We start from the raw sequence: 17,037 nt of genomic DNA, 5'->3' as shown, positions 1-17,037 counted from the left end.
CTCTCTCCCTCCCTCCCTCCGTCACTCCTTCCCTCCCTCCCTCCCTCTCTTTTCCTCCCTCCCTCCCCCCCATCTTCCCTCTCTCCCTTCCTCCCTCCGTCCCTCTCTTTTCCTCCCTCCCTCTCCCCCCCATCTCTCTTCCTCCCTCTTTCTTCTTCCTTTTCTCCCTCCCTCTCTCTTCCCTCCTCTCTCTCTCCCTCCCTCCTTCTCTCTCATTGTCAGAAACATGTTCGAGAAAGCTAAGGGGTTGGGAGACAGTCCAGGAGAGACCCCCTTGTCGCACGTGACTCTGACTGTCAGCCGAGGACCAGGACGCAGGGGTGCGAGGGAGACTCACAGCTGCCCCTTCCTGCTGGAATGCGCACATGGGGCTCTGGTTCCACGAGTTTCTCTGTTCCTGTCCAGCAATGGAGGGCAAGGAGCCTTTCCGTCCTTCTCTCCCTAAGAAGAATGTCCTTGATCTTGCCCCAGCCAGGAAAGTTAGTGCTGCTTAGCTCTCGGGTGGTCTTCTCCGGCTGTGGACGAACTTGTCCTTTCTGGGGATTGGCTGGTTCTGATGTGGGTCCTGAGTGGGGTGACCGCTGGTTGGGCTAGCCATTCTGGGACCTCCCAACGCTGCTTTGGGTGGCTGGTCATGAGCAGATACTCTGCCCTCTTGAACTCGGGTCTGACGCGCTGAGTACCCTTTAGCTCAGGCCTGCAGTGGCCTCAGCCATGTCTCTCGCTCCACCTTGCCCAGGTGACCCCTGCACCGTGTCCTCCCAGATGGAGCTGGAGGAGGCCTTCCGCCTGGCCTGTCAGCGCAGGGACGAGGGGCTCATCATTCACGGTCAGTGGTGGCCGGCAGGCGGGGGTGGGGGGAGGCGGGGCCCTCCACGTCTGCCCCCTGCGGTCTAGGGAGGGGGTGCCCGGTGGGTGGAGAGGCTCCTTGGCTGTGGGCATCTTTGCCAGACCACCTGAGGGACTGAAAGCCACACGGAGGACCACGGTTTAAGATCTTAGGATGCCAGAGAATTTAAGGATGTTGAATGTGATGCAATTTGGGTTGGTTTTTTCTCTCTTACATCCTATCAACCCAGACGAAAATTGCTCTTCCTGGTAAAGTGTCATAAGGGTCTGCTCACTGGGCACAGCAGCCTGGGTTCTGGTTGTTGACCTGCTTCACCCTCCTTTCCTGGGGGTTGCCCTCTCTGGCCCATCAGAAGCCCGCTCACCTGCCTCCACCTCTTCTGGAGCTCAGCGGGTCAGGGCCACAGCGGGCGGGTGAGATGGACCACACCCTCCCTGTGGCTTCCCCAGGCTCCGCGTCTCCTCAGCTTGTTAAGCTCCGAGCTGGGTTAAAAGGTGAGTCTTGGGAAATCCTAATTGTTTTCATTTCAGTCGAATCTTTAAATTAGGGGTTTTCAGGCTGTGCTCTGTAGCACTCCCTGGTTCTTCAGGGTCTCTTGGGGCCCCAGAGAGCGTGGTTGCAGCAGCTGTGGCTGGCCGGCCATGTCTGCATCCATTGCTCGTGCAGCTTAGACTCTTTGCCAGGCGTGTGGGCAGCTGAGCCAAGAGCCTGGGACGACGCTCGAAACTACCCACAGCGTCTCTCGGATTGTCTTGCCCCCTAACACTGGGCTAGTTGGTTACAATATCCAATTTTTGTAGCTCTTTATGTGAATGAGGTTTTAAATTTAGAACCTAGCCCAGCCCACTTTATTTGTTGTGGTGGTCAGCACGTTCATGTTACCCCTCAACGTCGAGGGCTGTGGTGCTTTAAAAATTCACTTTATTTTCTAGATTAAGAAAAAGGTTGTTTTAGCTTAGTTTGAATACTTTTTAAGCTCCTATTATAATAATTTATTGTGGAAGCCCAGGGTATATTTTTAAATATTTAGTTTTGAACTCCATCTTGAGGATAAAGAAATGGAATCTAATGTGCTTTCAAAAGTCAATTTTCAAAGAGATGGCGGTTCTGTCCCACCTCCGTGTTAACCTATCGATAAAGATCAGGGGTCTCCTGGGGCAGCTGTGTTATCTTGACCCCCCGGTTGCCTTCTCAGTGCATTTTGAGTCTCATAAGGGGAGTTTGGTCTCCAAAGTTTCACCTTAACGAGCATCTCCCCAGGGCGGCTTCTGGTCAGCGGTGTGGGCTTCGTGCAAAAGTACATCGGCCCGCCTCACTCGGAGCAGGACTTCTTGTGAGAGCTTCTGCGTTAAATGGCAGGCTGCACGGGCACTGACGCTCTTTCTTTCTTTCTGTCCAGTTTTCCCGAGCATCCCCGAGCAGCCAGGCATGCCTTGTCCCGGAGAAGACAGTGAGTCCTTCAATTTTCCTGTGACTCGTATCGTGGGTGAGGGGTGAACTCTTGGTCCATTGTGCCAGGAGGTGAAGATGCGTGCTCCTCACGGTGCGTGGGTTAGAAACCTTTATCGTCGTGAAGTCTAAAGGCAGAGTGAGCAGCCGCTGTGACCTCGTGGGGGTTTCCTGGAGTCCTTGCCTTCGCCCGAGGACTGTGTGTGAGTGTGCTGGCTAACTGCCAGCAGGGAGGACTCAGCGTAGCCAGTTTATGCCGTAAGGAAAAGTCCAGGAAATGCCCTGGTCTCCCCGGGAGGGGAGGGCCCAGGCTGGCATGGCTGGATGCTGCTCTCGTGCATCTCCTGCGGCTCGTGGCCACGCTCAGACCTGTCACTGCCCTCCCCAGTCCACACTGGCCCCAGAGGTGAGGAGGGTCGTCTTCATTTTCACAGTGGGCCTGTTGTTAGGAGATGAAGGCCCAGGCACATGGGTCCAGAGGAGAGCTTCTGACCCCATTCTGGAGGCTGCTGGACCCCCAGCACGTTGGAGCAGCTTTGCCCTGTGCGTCCTTCAGGGCAGAGCATTTCCAGGGTACGTGGAAATTCCACACCGACCACCCAGACCCTGCTCGGCCCTGCTTCAGACCCTGTGATGCAGAAACCTGGCTGTAGGAGCCCCAGGCAGCCGGAGAGGAGCCCGTCAGGGGGCCTCAGAGGCTGGTGGCACAGGGACTTGAGGGTCCTTGTCCCCCAAAGGGCTGCCCCTGCCGGTGACCCTCCCGCTGGGGTGCCCACGTCCTGTGGAGAGGGCATGCACCCTGAAAGGGCAACGTTGCATGTTGGACAGTTTACTTGTCTTTTTGGACACAAAAACATAAGAGAAGATGGACAATCCCACTAGGAAGGTGGGCACTGCCCCCTCCCCTGCGCCCTAGGGGAGCGGCTCTTCGAGCGGGGTTTGTTTGTCACCTGGGTGGCTTTTGACGATGGTCACAGGCTGTCTGTTTATCTGCCCAGAGATGTTGCCAGCCGCCAGTGCTGTGGCAGGGCACAGAGGCCAGCGTTCCTGCGTCTCAGCTCCGCCCTCAGCTCAGCGGGGCCCTGGCAGAGCCGCCCCGCGGTCTCGGGTTCTTTGTCCACTACTTCTGCGCCTCCTTGCTTTTCCCTGGGTGGACGCTGACCCTGGCTTGCGCTCCGGCCCGGCCTCGTGTAGGGAGTGGTGGTGGGTCCTTGCTCAGCCTCCACGCACAGGAGTGGGGGCGGGGGTCTCTGCCACAGGTTGAAGTGGGGGTGACATGCGGGTGGTGGCGCGTCACCGTGGGGGAATTCGGAGAATGTGTGAGCTTTGTGAAGTACCGTCTCGGGCACTCGAGCAGGTGCTTGAGAGGCTCACCAGGGCCGGCTTCGAGGCTGCGGGGACCACTCAGCGTTGTTGGAGAGCATTCCACCAGCGCCTGAGGCGGCTGGGTCCCAGGGTGGCCAAGGGTGGTGACAGGGCCGTGTCCCTCCCCTGCTCACGGATGCCTGCCCCATGCGCTGACGTCCGCTTTGGGGGGACGGCGGTCACCTCGCTGGTCAGGAGTGTGGGCAGGATGCTGCCTCCCAGGCCCGGGGGCTCTTCAAGCATTGGCGTCTCTCCAGTAGTTTACTCTTGGCTTGATTTTAACACCAATCTCGGACAGTTAGGACAACTCTGTTCTGGTCACCCGATGGCCGCGGTGGACAGGGTGTGCCGTGTGATTCTGGTGCCTGTGTGGACGTTTGTGCTCACCATCTCCTGGCCTCAGGCAGCCCTGCCCACCGCGGAGAGCAAGGAGGAAGGCTCAGACCAGAGGGTGTGCACGGCGCCTCGAGATGAGGCAGGACCACAGGGGGCTGGATGGGCTGGCACACCACAGCCAGACGTGGACGGCAGCGGGAATGCGGCTGCGTGGTGGCCCCTGCGCACGTGCAGCTGGAAGGGCCATGTGGCACCAGCCGGGCCTGTGCTCGCATTTAGCAAAACACCTTCCTACGCGTTCTGTTCAGTCGTCGATAGGAGGTTAATCAGTTTTACAGGCGTTTTAAAAAATTGTGTAATGTACACATACCATAGAATTTACTGTTTTAACCACTTTAAAGTGAGCAATTTAGTGGCATTTTGTGCATTCACATTATTGTGCAACCACCACCTCTACCTACTTCTAAAGTGTGTTTAGAAAGAAAACCTGGCCACCACCTCTCTTCGCCCTGTCTCTGTGGATTTACCTGTTTTGGACATTTCATATACGGTAAATGGACTCATATGCTATGTGGTATTTTGTAACCAGCTTCTTTCACTTAGGGTGATGTTTTGAAAGTTCATCCATGTTGTAGCACATGACAGGATTTCCTTTTTCTTCTTTTTCTTGGTGAGGAAGATTGGCCCTGAGCTGACATCTCTTGCAAATCTTCCTCTTTTTTTTTTTCCTTCTCCCCAAAGCCCCAGTACATAGTTGTATATCCTAGTTGCAGGTCATTCTAATTCCTCTATGTGGGATGCTGCCTCAGCATGGCTTGATGAGTGGTGCATAGGCTCGTGCCCAGGATCTGAACCAGCAAACCCCGGGCCGCCAAAGCAGTGTGTGTGAACTTAACCACTCGGCCACGGGGCTGACCCCAGGATTTCCTTTTTTAAGGCTGAATAATATTCCGTTATATGGACGGACCGCGTTTGTTTATCCGTGTATCTGTTGATGGACCTTTGGGTTACTTCCCTGTTGTAGCTACAGTCATGCTTCGCTTAACGAGGATGCATTCTGAGAAATGTGTCGTTAGGTGATGTCATTGATGTGTGAACATGATAGAATGCACTTACACAAACCTAGATGGTATAACCTACTACTCACCTAGGCTGTGTGATACTAATCTTATGGGACCACCGTTGCATATGTGGTCTGTTGTTGACCAAAACATCGTTGTGAGGTGCATGACTGGATTGTGACTAATGCTGCTATGAGCATGGATGTACAAGTATCTGTCTGAGACCCTGCTTTCACTTCTTTTGGGTATATAGCCAGAAGTGGAATTGCTGGGACATATGGTAATTCTATTTTTAATTTTTTGGGTAATCTCTATAATGTCTACCACAACGCCTGCACCATTTTATATTCCCACCAACCGTGCCCCAGGGTTCCAGTTTCTCCACATCCTTGCCAACACCTGTTGTTTTCTGTTTTTTTGGTGAAAGCCATCGTAATGGGTGTGAGGTGATATCTCATTGTAGTTTTGATTTGCGTTTCCCTAATGGTTAGTGATATTGAGCGTCTTTTCACATACTTATTGGCCATTCTTATATCTTCTTTGGAGAAATGTCTGTTCAAGTGCTTTGCACATTTTGAATCTGGTTGTTTGTTTTTCTGTCGTACAGTTTTAGGACTTCTCTATATATCCTTATCAGATTTTTGATTTGCAAATATTTTCTCCCATTCTGTGAGTTTTTTTTCTTACTTTGTTGATAGTATCTTTTGATGCATAAAATTTTTCAATTTTCATAAAGTCCAATTTATCTATGTTTTTCTTTTGTCGCCGGTCCCTTTGGTCCCATCCGTGAAATCATTGCCAAGTCCAGCATCAAGAAGCTTTTGTTCTATGTTTTCTCCTAAGGGTTTTATTGCTTTAGGTCTTAGATTTAGGTCCTCGATGGATTTTGAGTTTGTTTTTGTATGTGGTGTAAGATAAGGGTCCAACTTCATTCTGTTGCACATGACTGTCCAGTTTTCCCAGCACCATTTGTTGAAAAGACTGGCCTTTCCCCATCGAATGGTCTTGGCATCCTTGTCAAAAACCATTTAGCCACATATGTGAGGGTTTATTTCTGGGCTCTCTGTTCTATTCCATTCGTTTGTGTGTCTGTCGTCACGCCAATACCACACCGATTTCATCACTGCAGCGTTGTAGTAGGCTTTGAAATCAGGAAGTACGAGTCCTCTAGCTTCGTTCTTCTTTTTCAAGATTGTTTTGGTTCTTTGAGGTCCTTTGAGATCCCATGTGAATTTTGGGGTGTGTTTTTCTGTTTCCGAAGAAGGCATCGTTGGGATCTTGTTAGGGATTGCATTGACTGTAGAGAGCTTTGGGTAATATTGACAGCTTAACGATGTTAAGTCTTCTAATCCATGGACATGGGATGTCTTTCCACTTATTTGTCTTCTTTAAGTTCTTTCAACACTGTTTTATGGTTTTCAGTGTACAAGTCTTTCACCTCCTTGTTAGGTTTATTCTTAAGTATTTTATTCTTGATGCTATTAGAAGTGGAACTGTTCTTAATTTCCTTTTTGGCTTGTTCATTGCTAGTGTATAGAAATGCAGCTGGTTTTTGTGTGTTGACTTTTTATTCTGCTATTTTGCTGAATTTGTGTATTAGTTCTAACGACTTTTTTGTGGAATTGTTACAGTTGTCTGTATCATCTGTGAACAGAGATAATTTTACTTTTCCTCTCCCATTTATATGTCTTTTATTTCTTTTTCTTGCCTAATTGCTCTGGCTAGAACTTCCAGTTCTGTGTTGAATAGAAGTGGTGACAGTGGGCATCCTTGTCTTGTTCCTGATCTTGGAGGAAAAGCTTTCATTCTTTCACCAGAGAGGTGATGTGTGCTGTGGGTTTTCATATATGGCTTTTATTGTGTTGAGGTAGTTTCCTTGTATGGTGTAATAAATATGTGTGGTCTTTGTTCCTGTTTCCTGGCACAGAGCTCCTCAAATGCTTGGAATTTCCTGAGTGATGGAAGTGTCTTTTGTCATTCACTAGGAGTCCCTTTTGAGCACATTTAAGTTTTAGCTAATAAGGTCGCTTCCGGTGGAGCTCCTAGATAGCCTCAGGATGCAGGTGGTCACCAGAAAGGCCAAGTGATTGGAGTGTTGAAACTTTCAGTCCCGTCCCTCTGACCTCAGGGGAGGGGCAGGGGCCTGGAGGCAGCATCAGTCTCCAGTGGCCAGTGATTTAACCAATCGTGCCCACGTAATGGAGCCTCCATAACAACCCAAGAGGTCAGGGTTAGGGGAGCTTCTGGAGTGGTGAACACATGGAGATTCCGGGAGAGTGGCGCACTAGGGAGGAGCTGGACGCTCCATGACCTGTCCCCATGCCTTGCCCTGTGGGTCTCTTCCATCTGGCTCTTCCTGAGTTAATCTAGTCAGTGGAATGTCTCTCCGAGGTCTGTGAGCAGCTCTAGCAAATTAATCCACACCCTGAGGGGAGTGTGGTGGGAACCTCTGACCTGTAGCCAGTGGGTCAGTGGCACAGGTGACACCTGGACTGGCGATTGGCATCTGAAGATGGGGAGGGGGCATCTTGGAGGACTGAGCCCTTAACCTGTGGTGTACGACGCTATCTCCAGGCAGACAGTGTCAGAATTGAGTTAATCGCTGGGTAGTGTGGGGGAAAGACACACGAGGTAACTTCTGTTCCTAGTTTGTTGAGGTTTTTATCATGAAAGCATGTTCAGGTTTATCAAATGCCTTTTCTCCATCAATTGAAATCATCATGTAGTTTTTCCTTTGTTCTGTTAATGTGATGTATTACATTGATTGATTGTTCATATGTTGAGCCGTCCTTTCATTCGTGGAATAAATTCCACTTGTGTATAATGCTTTTAAAGTGCTGCTGAATTTGGTTTGCTAGTATTTTGCATCCATATTCTTGGGGAATATTGGTCTGTAGTTTTCTTTTCTTGAGGTGTCTCTGTCTGGCTTTGGTATCAGGGTAATGTTGCCCTCCTATAATGAGTTAGGGAGAGTTCCATCGTCTTCAATTTTTTGGAAAAGTTTGAGAATGATTGGTTTTATTTCTTCTTTAAATGTTTGGTGGAATTCACCAGTGAAACCATCAGATCCAGAGATTTTGTTTGTTGGAGATTTTTCAGTCCTGATTCCATCTCCTTCCTGGCTATAGGTCTGGTGGGATTGTCTGTTTCTTTGCGTTTGGTCTTGGTAGGTTTTGTGTTTCTAGGAATTTGTCCATTTCGTCTAGGTTATTTAGTTTGCTGGTGTACAATTGTTCATATTATGCTCTGGTAGCCCTTTTTATTTCTGTAGAATTGATAGAGATGCCCCCACTTTCATATCTGATTTTGGTAATTTGAGTCTTTCTTTTTTTTCTTAGTCCATCCAGCTAAAAGTTTGTCAACTTTACTGATCTTCTCAAAGAACTAATTTTTGTTTTCATTGATTTTCTCTATTTTTTTTTCCTATTTTGTTTATCTCTGCTTTAAGCTTTAGTATTTCCTTCCTTCTGCTGCCTTTGGGTTTGGTTTGTTCTTTTTCTAGTTCCTTAAGCTGTAAACTCTGGTTGTTGACTTGAGATCTGTCTTGTTTTCTAATGTCCGCATTTATAGCTATAAGTTTCCCCATGAGCACAGCTTTTTCTGCATCCCATAAATTTTGGTATGTTGTGCTTTTGTTTTCCTTTGTCTCTAAGTATTTTGTTATTTCTGTTGTGATTTATTCTTTGATCCATTGGTTGGTTAAGAGAGTGTTGTTCAATTTCTACACATTTGTGAATTTTCCAGTTTTTCTTCTGTTATTGATTTCTAACTTCATCCTACTGTGTCAGAGAAGATATTTTGCATCATATCTGTCTTTTGAAATATATTGAGACTTAATTTGTGGTCTAACATATGCTCTACCCTGGAGAATGTCCCATGTGCACTTGAGAAGAATGCGTGTGTTACTGTTGGGTGGCGTGTTCTGTGCGTGTGTCAGATCTGGTTGGTTTATTGTGTTGTTCAAGTTCTCTGTTTCCTTACTGACCTTCTGTCTGGTGGTTTCTCCATTCCTTTCTATGGCTGAATAATATTCCGTTGTATGGATTTACCACAGTGTGTTTATCCATTTGTCCACTGGTGGACATTTGGGCTGGTTCTGCTTTTGGCCTTTGTGACTAGTGCTGCTGTGAACATTCATGTACAGGTTATAGGTCCTTAAAATACTGAATTGGTAGCTCTGTTTTGGCTACAACATGAAGGGTTACTCCAGCCTGTGTATATTGACGTGTCATCAGAATAAACTGTCAGCAGGGCCCTGTGAGCTTCCTCTCTTAAAGGGGTCTGACTTCAGTTCAGTCTGGGTCCCATGTGAGCAGACCTCAGTTGGCCCCATGTTGCCTGTCAGGTGCAAGTGATGGAGGTGACTGTGTCACTGAGGTTCAACAGGGGACCATGCTCCCCGCTGTCAGCAACAAGGGCCTGATGGGAGTCAAGAGGGGGAGGGTTCCTCCCACCAAGTGGAAGCAAATTTCCAGGGCATTCCGGGGCTGGGCAGGGAGGAGGGTGTGAGGCTGAGTGTCTGGCATGATAAGGAATCGAGAACCCTGGTGGTTCGGTGGGCCAGGGTGCCACGGGGAAAGGCAGGCTGGCTGGCCACGTCCCTGGGCAGGGTGGGCTCCGCGGTGTACTGAATCCGCGGTGGCTGTGGGAGGTTTGTCGAAGCGGAGGAAGAACGCGGCAGGCGGGTGTCTGGGGAAGGTCCACCTGCTGGCTCCGGGCAGGGTGTGCCGGGCAGCCCGGGGCCGGGAGGAAGGCAGGCGGCAGCACAGAGGGGCTTTGTGACGGGGCGCTGACCTCATGGGTCCCCGCCGGCGGTGAGCGCCTCGGTCTTACTGCCACTTGTGTTTCTGCCTCTGTGCATTGTCCATTCATGGCTGCGCCCATTCTCACGCTGGACCGGTTCTTCGTTCAGCACCAGCGCGCGATGCAGCTATTTTCCCCCAGGCTCTTCCTCTGTCATGGGCCTTGTCTTGCCTCTGGTCACATGGAAATGTTAATATTTGATTTTTGTCCATTCAAATCAGTTAATATTTTCCTTTCTGGCTACCCTAAATGGTAGGAGTATTTCATTTCTTGAATTTTGTTGTTTGATCCATCTGGAATGTACATCTGTGTCCAGGATGGTGTTGGCCTGAGTGTCTGGCTGGACATGTCTCCTGTCTTGGTCTTGAGTGCTTGAGTGGCCAAAGCTTTTGGGCCCAAGATGCAGCAAACCCGGGTCTCTGTGCTGTGTCCCTCAGGCCGGGGACTTACAGGTGGGCCACTTTACCTGTAAGATGCAGCAAAAGCCTCACTTCGGGGTGGCAGGGATGTCAATAATGCACGGCACACAGGTCTATGCCACAGCTCCTGGAAAGCAGATAATTATGTGACAAACAGCGTCTCAGTCCCTTTAATTCAGGTGCCACCTGGTGAGGGGACGAGGCCAGTCCCCTGCCAGCCCCCACATGGTCACTCTAGTGAGAGAAACGGGCCCACCTGGGCGCTGTGGGAGGATCCCTTTCAGCACCCCTCTCCTCTCCTTCCCTGTCACCATCCCGGACCCCAGACAGGAGGCTGTGGAAGGCGCAGGGCCAGCGGGTGGCTGAGCCCCTTCTGGGCTAGGGGCATTGAGCGTGCCCCACAGGACGGCCTGTTCTGGGGCTCTGTTGGGGCCACCTTGTCCTCGCAGCCCCCTGAGCCAGATGAGGCGGAGGCCTGGGGACGAGCAGGGAGGACTTGGCAGTAGGCGGGAGTCTGCAGCCCCTCCAGACACCTCGGTGTGGGTGTTGATGGGTGTGTCAGTTTCCTGGGGCTCCCGCCATGAAGTGCCACGAGCTCAGAACAACACTGACCCCTCCATCCGGAGGCCCGAAGTCCAAGATGAAGACGGAGGGTCGGTGCCCTGGAAGGCTCTGACGGAGGGTGCGCAATGGCCCTCCTTCGGCTTCCGTGGTGCACGGCTATCCCTGGCTTGTAGACACTTTGTCCCAGTCTCTGCCTCCATCGTCATGTGGCAACTTCCCTCTGCATCTGCGTGCCTCTCCTCTTCTTGTAAGGATTCCCGTCTTTGGATTTAGGGCCACTCGGGTAATCCAAGACGATCTCCAGATCCGTAACATCTCTAAAGCCCCTTTTCCAAACAAGGTCGCATCTGCAGGTTCTGGGGTTTAGGGCGAGGATGTCTCTGGGGCCACCATTGAACCCACTGCACCTGGCTATGTTCGGGTCCGACTGCCTGCTCTCTTTGTGGGAGAGGTGGGGGTGGTCCTGGGATGGGGTCTGTCCCCGGGAGATGCTCTCTGGGCAGGGTCTCTACAGGCCCTCGTGTGACACTTTGTGGTGGAGGCTGTGCGGGATTATTGGGAGCCTGGCAGCCTCAGAGCCCTGTCTGGGGCGAGATCCCCTGAGGAGCTCTGAGGGGAGGTGTCCTGGATCGGACAGGGTGTAGATTCATCCCAGGCCCCACGAGAGGTTTGGGGGCAGGGGGTGAGGCGGCCTGTGGGCTGTAGTTTGTGCTGTGGCAGGTGCTGGTGTCAGGGGCACCCCCTTGGCCAGCCCCTCATGGGACAGGTTGCAGGTCTGGGTGGCGCTCTGTCGCCCTCCTGCAGTGAGCTAACCGCAGCTGAGCCCTTCGCCCCGCCGGTGGACCCCCTAGTCAGGCACCTTCCCCCAAGGACGCTGGTGTCCTGCTGCCCAACTCCTGACGTCCACTGCCCTGTGAGTCCCCTCTGATGGCCACTTGTCCTTTACGTCCAGCCACACGCCCGCCCATGTGACCAGACCTCCATTGGCCACGCTGGGAAGAGCCATTCCTGCAGGCCCCCTCCTCCGCCGGGGCCCTTCCCAGAGACCTGACTTCGGCCTCAGCGCTCAGCCTTGGGGGCCATGGGCTGGGAGGTGACTGACAGCTGGAGCGAGCCCCCTGCAGGGCTGCCTGGGAGGGGTGGGGTGGCCACCTGCGTGTGAGTGGGTGGAAGTCAGGCAGGTGTCCAGGCGGCGGTCACGGCTCTGCCCCCAGAACAGCATCTTCATCATCCTTAAGCAAATGACTGACCCATTTGGTGACTGCCTTTTACCTATAGAAAGGGAATAATAGGATTATAAATAAAATAGTGTTTGTGAAAATGCTGAGGACCAGATTTCCCACAGAGCAACCTGTTATCTACTGTCTTCAAGGACAGTTGGTGGCACTTACAGGGCGGAAGACATTTCTGTCACTCGGGGTGGCCCCTGCTGGTGGGTGGTGAGCGACCCCCAACCCCTGGCCATGAGAGCAGGACTATGACACCCGGCCCCTCTGTGTTGGCCCCTAGAGAGCTTCCTGGAGGAGGAGGAGGAGTCTTGCTGGATGGCAGGACTGGTCACGTGGAATTGGATGAGGTGTTTCTGCTGTTCCAGCCCACATGCTCTTCAGGGACCCTTGGGGGATGGCCACTGGCCTGGGCAGGGGAACTCAATGAGACAGAGTGCCCCCACCAGCTGACTCTCGTCCTGGGTCAGGCCCCGTCGGCCTCCCTGTGGCCTGTGGTGGAGACTTGGGGTGACCGCCTGGGAAAGGGGTGCTGGAGGAGGGCTGTAGTATCGGCACCAGGATTGAGCTGGGGGCAGAGCCTGGTCCATCCTGATGTCCGAACCCTCTCGGTCCTTAGCGTCTGCGGAGAAAATGCAAACCTGGGGGTCCTAGAGGCAGTGGACCTGCCTTAAAAGACGGCGGTGTCCCTTGAGGTCGCTGGGCTGGTGGGCTGTGGGACTGGCCCCCCACTCCAGCCTGCTACCTTGGGAGAGACGTCCCATGCACACCCTGCATGCTGCCTTCTTGTCACCCTTGTCACCCAGGGTGGCCCTAGTGGTGGGTTCTCGGGCCGAGCCCCACACCCAGGCAGGACCCTCTGGGGTCGGGGGTAGATTGCACCGGGGTCAAGACCCAAGAAATGGGACCCTCTCCAGCCTTACCCGCAGGTCTGATGGGGCCTGGGGTTGGCCGGAAGGATGACTTGACCACCGCCCTTGTCTGAAGCTGCGTCCCTTGTGCAGCCCTGTGGGCTGGGACGGGCTTCCTTGCCTGTCAGGAGCCCTGGGCCTTTGGGGCTTTTGAAGCCCCCTTCCTACCAGTCGTTGCTGGTGGAGGGGCAACAGGCCGTCTGCTCTCATCCCTGAAGCTGGGCCCCAGACCGCTTCTACCCCATCTCCGGGGAAAGAAAGTTTTCACAGCCTGAGAAGTTACAGGCAGGTGCCTGGACTCATGGTGACCAGACGCGTGCCAGCCTGGGGGGCAGGGAGGGCTGAGGGGCAGCTGGCCTCTCCTGGGCCCCTTGTCCAGAAGTCAGAGGAGCGGGGACCCTAAAGTGGGGGTTGGGGGGTTGGGTCAGGGCTGGAGGGGACAGCCATGGGTCACAGGGACCAAAGTACGTGGGAGAGGAAGGGACACCCCTCTCAGGGGCTGTGGGGGCAGAAAGGGGCCCATGTGGGCCACAGCAGGAGGCCCAGCCCCTGCCCTATTGCCCCTGGTGCCTGCCTCGCCCACGCCCCACCTGCTGGGCCTGGGGCTGCCTGTCCTCTGACTCTGAAGCTTTGTGTACTCCCTAGACACACTGGACGACAGCCCAGATGCAGAGCTGGGCAGGGAGGGGGCCTTAGCTGGGGCGCATCTCAGTGGGTGGGACCCACACAGGGAAGCCAGGTGTTGGCTCCATGCGGCTGTGGTGGCAACAGGGCATGTGTGTTCGTAAGACCATAGGAGGTGGCGGGCAGAAGGTTCAAGTGGGTGCCGTCATGCTGCTGGGTCCAAACCTTGGCTCAGTGATGAGCCCGCTGTGGGACAGGTGGGTGCAGCTACCCGTGCCTCAGTTTCCCCCTCTGTAGTTGGGGATCTGTGGTAATAGTCACCTCGTGGGGGCCGTGTGTGCGCTGACAGGGTTTGGAAGGGCTCCTGGAACCTGCTAAGTGCACAGTAAGGCCAGCTCGCCCGCGCCCGCCCAGCTGGTGAATCAGGTGGGGAAGAAAATGCCCCCAGTAGGTGTTCAAACGCAGTGCGGGGCACGCGGGATCTTGGTTGACTGACAGGTGGAGCAGGGAGTCTGGGCTTGGGAAGCCGAGGCCGTCAGGAGCATCCTCCGGGTGCGCTGGGCCGGTTACCACGGAATCCTTCCGAACATCTTGACACTCGTTATTTCCCGGTATTTATAGGTATGCCTGTTGTTTTATTAAAAATTCAGTTCATTCAGCTTTGTCTCAGATTATTTGCAACAAACCAGAAAAGCTAGTTTTCTACCTAAAATAGGCTTCCAATAAAATTAGCAATCTGCCAGTTCCGCCTGGGTTTTCTAGAATTCTGCAAACCTGGGTGTTTTGGAATGGATTGGAAGAGAGAAACTGGCTGAAGGACAGCAGTTGTGCTAAGAGCCAATCATACAGGAATTTTTACGTTGGACTTGGGGCAATTTGCATTCCCCGTTGAAGCCCAGTGTCGATGTGGTGGTTCAGTTATTTTGTGATTTTATGGTCTTACTCGGGGGTCTGCAAACTTTTCCTGTAAAGGCCCAGATAGTAAATATTTCGGGCTCTGTGGGCCATTTGGTCTCTTGCTCCGCTGCCATTGTGGTGTGCAGGCGGCCGCAGATGGGATGTAAACCAATGAGCTACGGCAATGAAACGTTGTTTATGGACACCGAAATTTACATTTGACGTGTTTTTCACATGTCTTGAAATACTACGATTTTGATTTTGCTCGGCTAATCAGAAACGTAAAGCGTCCTTAGCTTGTTGGCTGCGAGCACCAAACCATCCAGTCACCAATCTTCATTTCCAGTAAAGGAGACTTGGGGGCCCTCTCCTCCAACGGCCCCTCTAAGTGTCATATTTACGAGTTTCACATTTTATGAAATGCTCTCACATGCCGTCAGCTGCCAGGTGGTGGAAGCTCCAAAGCGGCTTTAGGCCACACGGCAAGCTACTGAAGGAGCCGGAATTCAAACCCACGACCTCGGCCCAGAGTCTGCCGTGAACACAGATAAGCATAGATTTATGGCTGATGCCTGCTTATGGCCCATAAGAGTCAGGGGGGTGGGTGGAGCCAGGGGGCTCTCGCCTCTCTCAGACCTCTGCCCCCGTGGCACGTTGACTGGCGTATTGATCGCAGCAGGAGTGTTTGTTGGAGGGTGGGGGTAGAAGCTTCCCGACCTTCCTGTGCCCCAGCGTGAAGCCTGGCCGTGTGGGGTCAGTGTGCCCGGCAATTCCAGGTAAGTTGGCCGAGCTCCCTGGCTGGGGCTGAGCCATCCTTCCCGTGCTTTTTGGAACTGGAGGGAAATGGGGTGGGACACTCAGTCAGCTGATGAGGACTGGGTGCCTGGGTTTGGGGAGGCACAGGGTGGGAGCAGGAGGGTCAAACTGTCCGTTGGCAGCTCTGGGTCTGCTCTGGCCGCAGCCGGGCATCACACAGGTGGTGCGTGAAGTCCTGCATCAGATCAGCAGGGGCACCTCCTGCCTTTAGCTGGAGCATGTGTGATTCCAAGCCCCTGATTCTCGCCTCTCGTGTGTGGAGCCTTCCCTGTTTCTGCCCCTCCCGGTGCCCACTACCCCCTAGAGTAGCCACAGCATCACAGGCCACCTGACCTAGGGTTTGGCCAGCTTTTTTTTTTTTTTTTTTTAAGGAAGATTAGCCCTGAACTAACATCTGTGCCAATCCTCCTCTATTTTGTTTGTGGGATGCCACCACAGCGTGCTTCATGAGCGATGTGTAGGTCTGCACCAGGGATCCGAACCTCTGAACCCTGGGCCGCCAAAGCAGAGCATACGAACTAAACGCTATGCCACTGGGCTGCCCCAAGTTTGGTTTGGCCAGCTTTTGGCCCATGGCTTCTCTCCTCCCCTCCTCTCCCGGCCACGGAACCAGGGCTTGGGCATCCTTGAGCTTTTGTGTTTGGCCCATTCTCGGCCTCCATGGACGCAGGTTGGAGGTCCCTTGAGCTCCGGCAGCTGCTGCATCTCTACATTCCACCCAGTGGGCCTGGCTCCCATGGCCGCTGCATTTGAAAGGCCACGAGGCTGAGCCACCCTTGCTTTGGCTGCTGCCCCGCGTCCTCCCAGGACCGCGTCCTCCCAGGACCGTCTGGATGCAGAGATGTTTGTCTTCACGTGACGTCAGCTCCCTGATATCCAGGCCGGGTTTTAGTCGGTGCCTCAGCTGCCGGCTCCAGCTTCCCAGGGGAGCCGGGTACCACCCGGGCCTGGAGACATGAGGAGGCAGGGATGTGAGAGGCGGGGGTCGGGCCGGCCAGCCGTCCTTTAAATATCTGCTCCTCGCGGCTGAGTCCACCCTGCCTATTGTCGGGGGTCCAGCGGAGCAGAGGGCAGCATCGGCGCATTAAAGGGGAGGAAAATGCCTCCTTTCACACCCACTGCTCCATAGAGCAGAAAGAATTCTGTGCTGAGGAGGCAGGAGAAGAAAGCCCGGTGAGTAATGCGCATCGCTCCGTGCGGGTCTGTGCGAGGGGCTGGCGGTGGCCTGCAAGCCGGGTGCTCCAGCGGCCAGTGCTGTGCGGCCGTGTCTCGGGTCTCGTGTAGCGGCCTGGCCCCAGCCTCCGCGCTGCACAGATGTTCCCAGCACAGATGTGCCGTTGCCGCCGGCCGCCGGCAGAGATGCGGCTGCCACAGCTCCGAGCCGTGCCCTGGGAAGGGCAGTGACAGGCTCTCATTTCCGAGGGGTGACAGATTTTTAGAAAAACAAGCTGTAGAGGAACATGCCCGGCGAGCGATGCGGCTGACGCAGGGGGTGCAGGAAGGAAATGTATGCCCCAAGAACGGACGGTATGTGACCGAGGCCTGTGCAGGCGGTGGGCTCAGGGAAATAATCCCGTTTGCATCTGACCCTGTCCTCGGGGGCTGTGCGTGGGGAATCGTCCTCAGCGGGTGCCCTTGCGTGCGGAAGCTGTGAGTCTGCCGTTGCCGGCACAAATGTGTGTGTGCGCGTTGCTTGCTTTTCATTCTGCATTGCTG

At 53.6% G+C, this 17,037-nt stretch overlaps 1 protein-coding gene across 2 annotated transcripts in view; it reads left to right on the top strand.

Annotated features, from left to right (window-relative positions):
* PRKCZ (protein kinase C zeta) overlaps positions 1 to 17,037 on the top strand; it is a 117,883-nt gene that overhangs the window by 9,804 nt on the left and 91,042 nt on the right. The window contains exons 3-4 of one of the 2 annotated variants that reach the window (XM_046661506.1): positions 740 to 829; positions 2,250 to 2,300. In XM_046661506.1, the coding sequence (XP_046517462.1) occupies positions 740 to 829; positions 2,250 to 2,300 (141 nt within the window). The remainder of the gene's footprint in view (positions 1 to 739; positions 830 to 2,249; positions 2,301 to 17,037) is intronic. The other variant, XM_046661507.1, reaches the window with a different exon arrangement.

Source organism: Equus quagga, chromosome 5 (assembly GCF_021613505.1).
Source record: "Equus quagga isolate Etosha38 chromosome 5, UCLA_HA_Equagga_1.0, whole genome shotgun sequence".
Lineage (NCBI taxonomy): Eukaryota > Metazoa > Chordata > Mammalia > Perissodactyla > Equidae > Equus > Equus quagga.
Note: the sequence above shows the minus strand (reverse complement) of the source record. Positions and strands in the feature narration are given on the sequence as shown.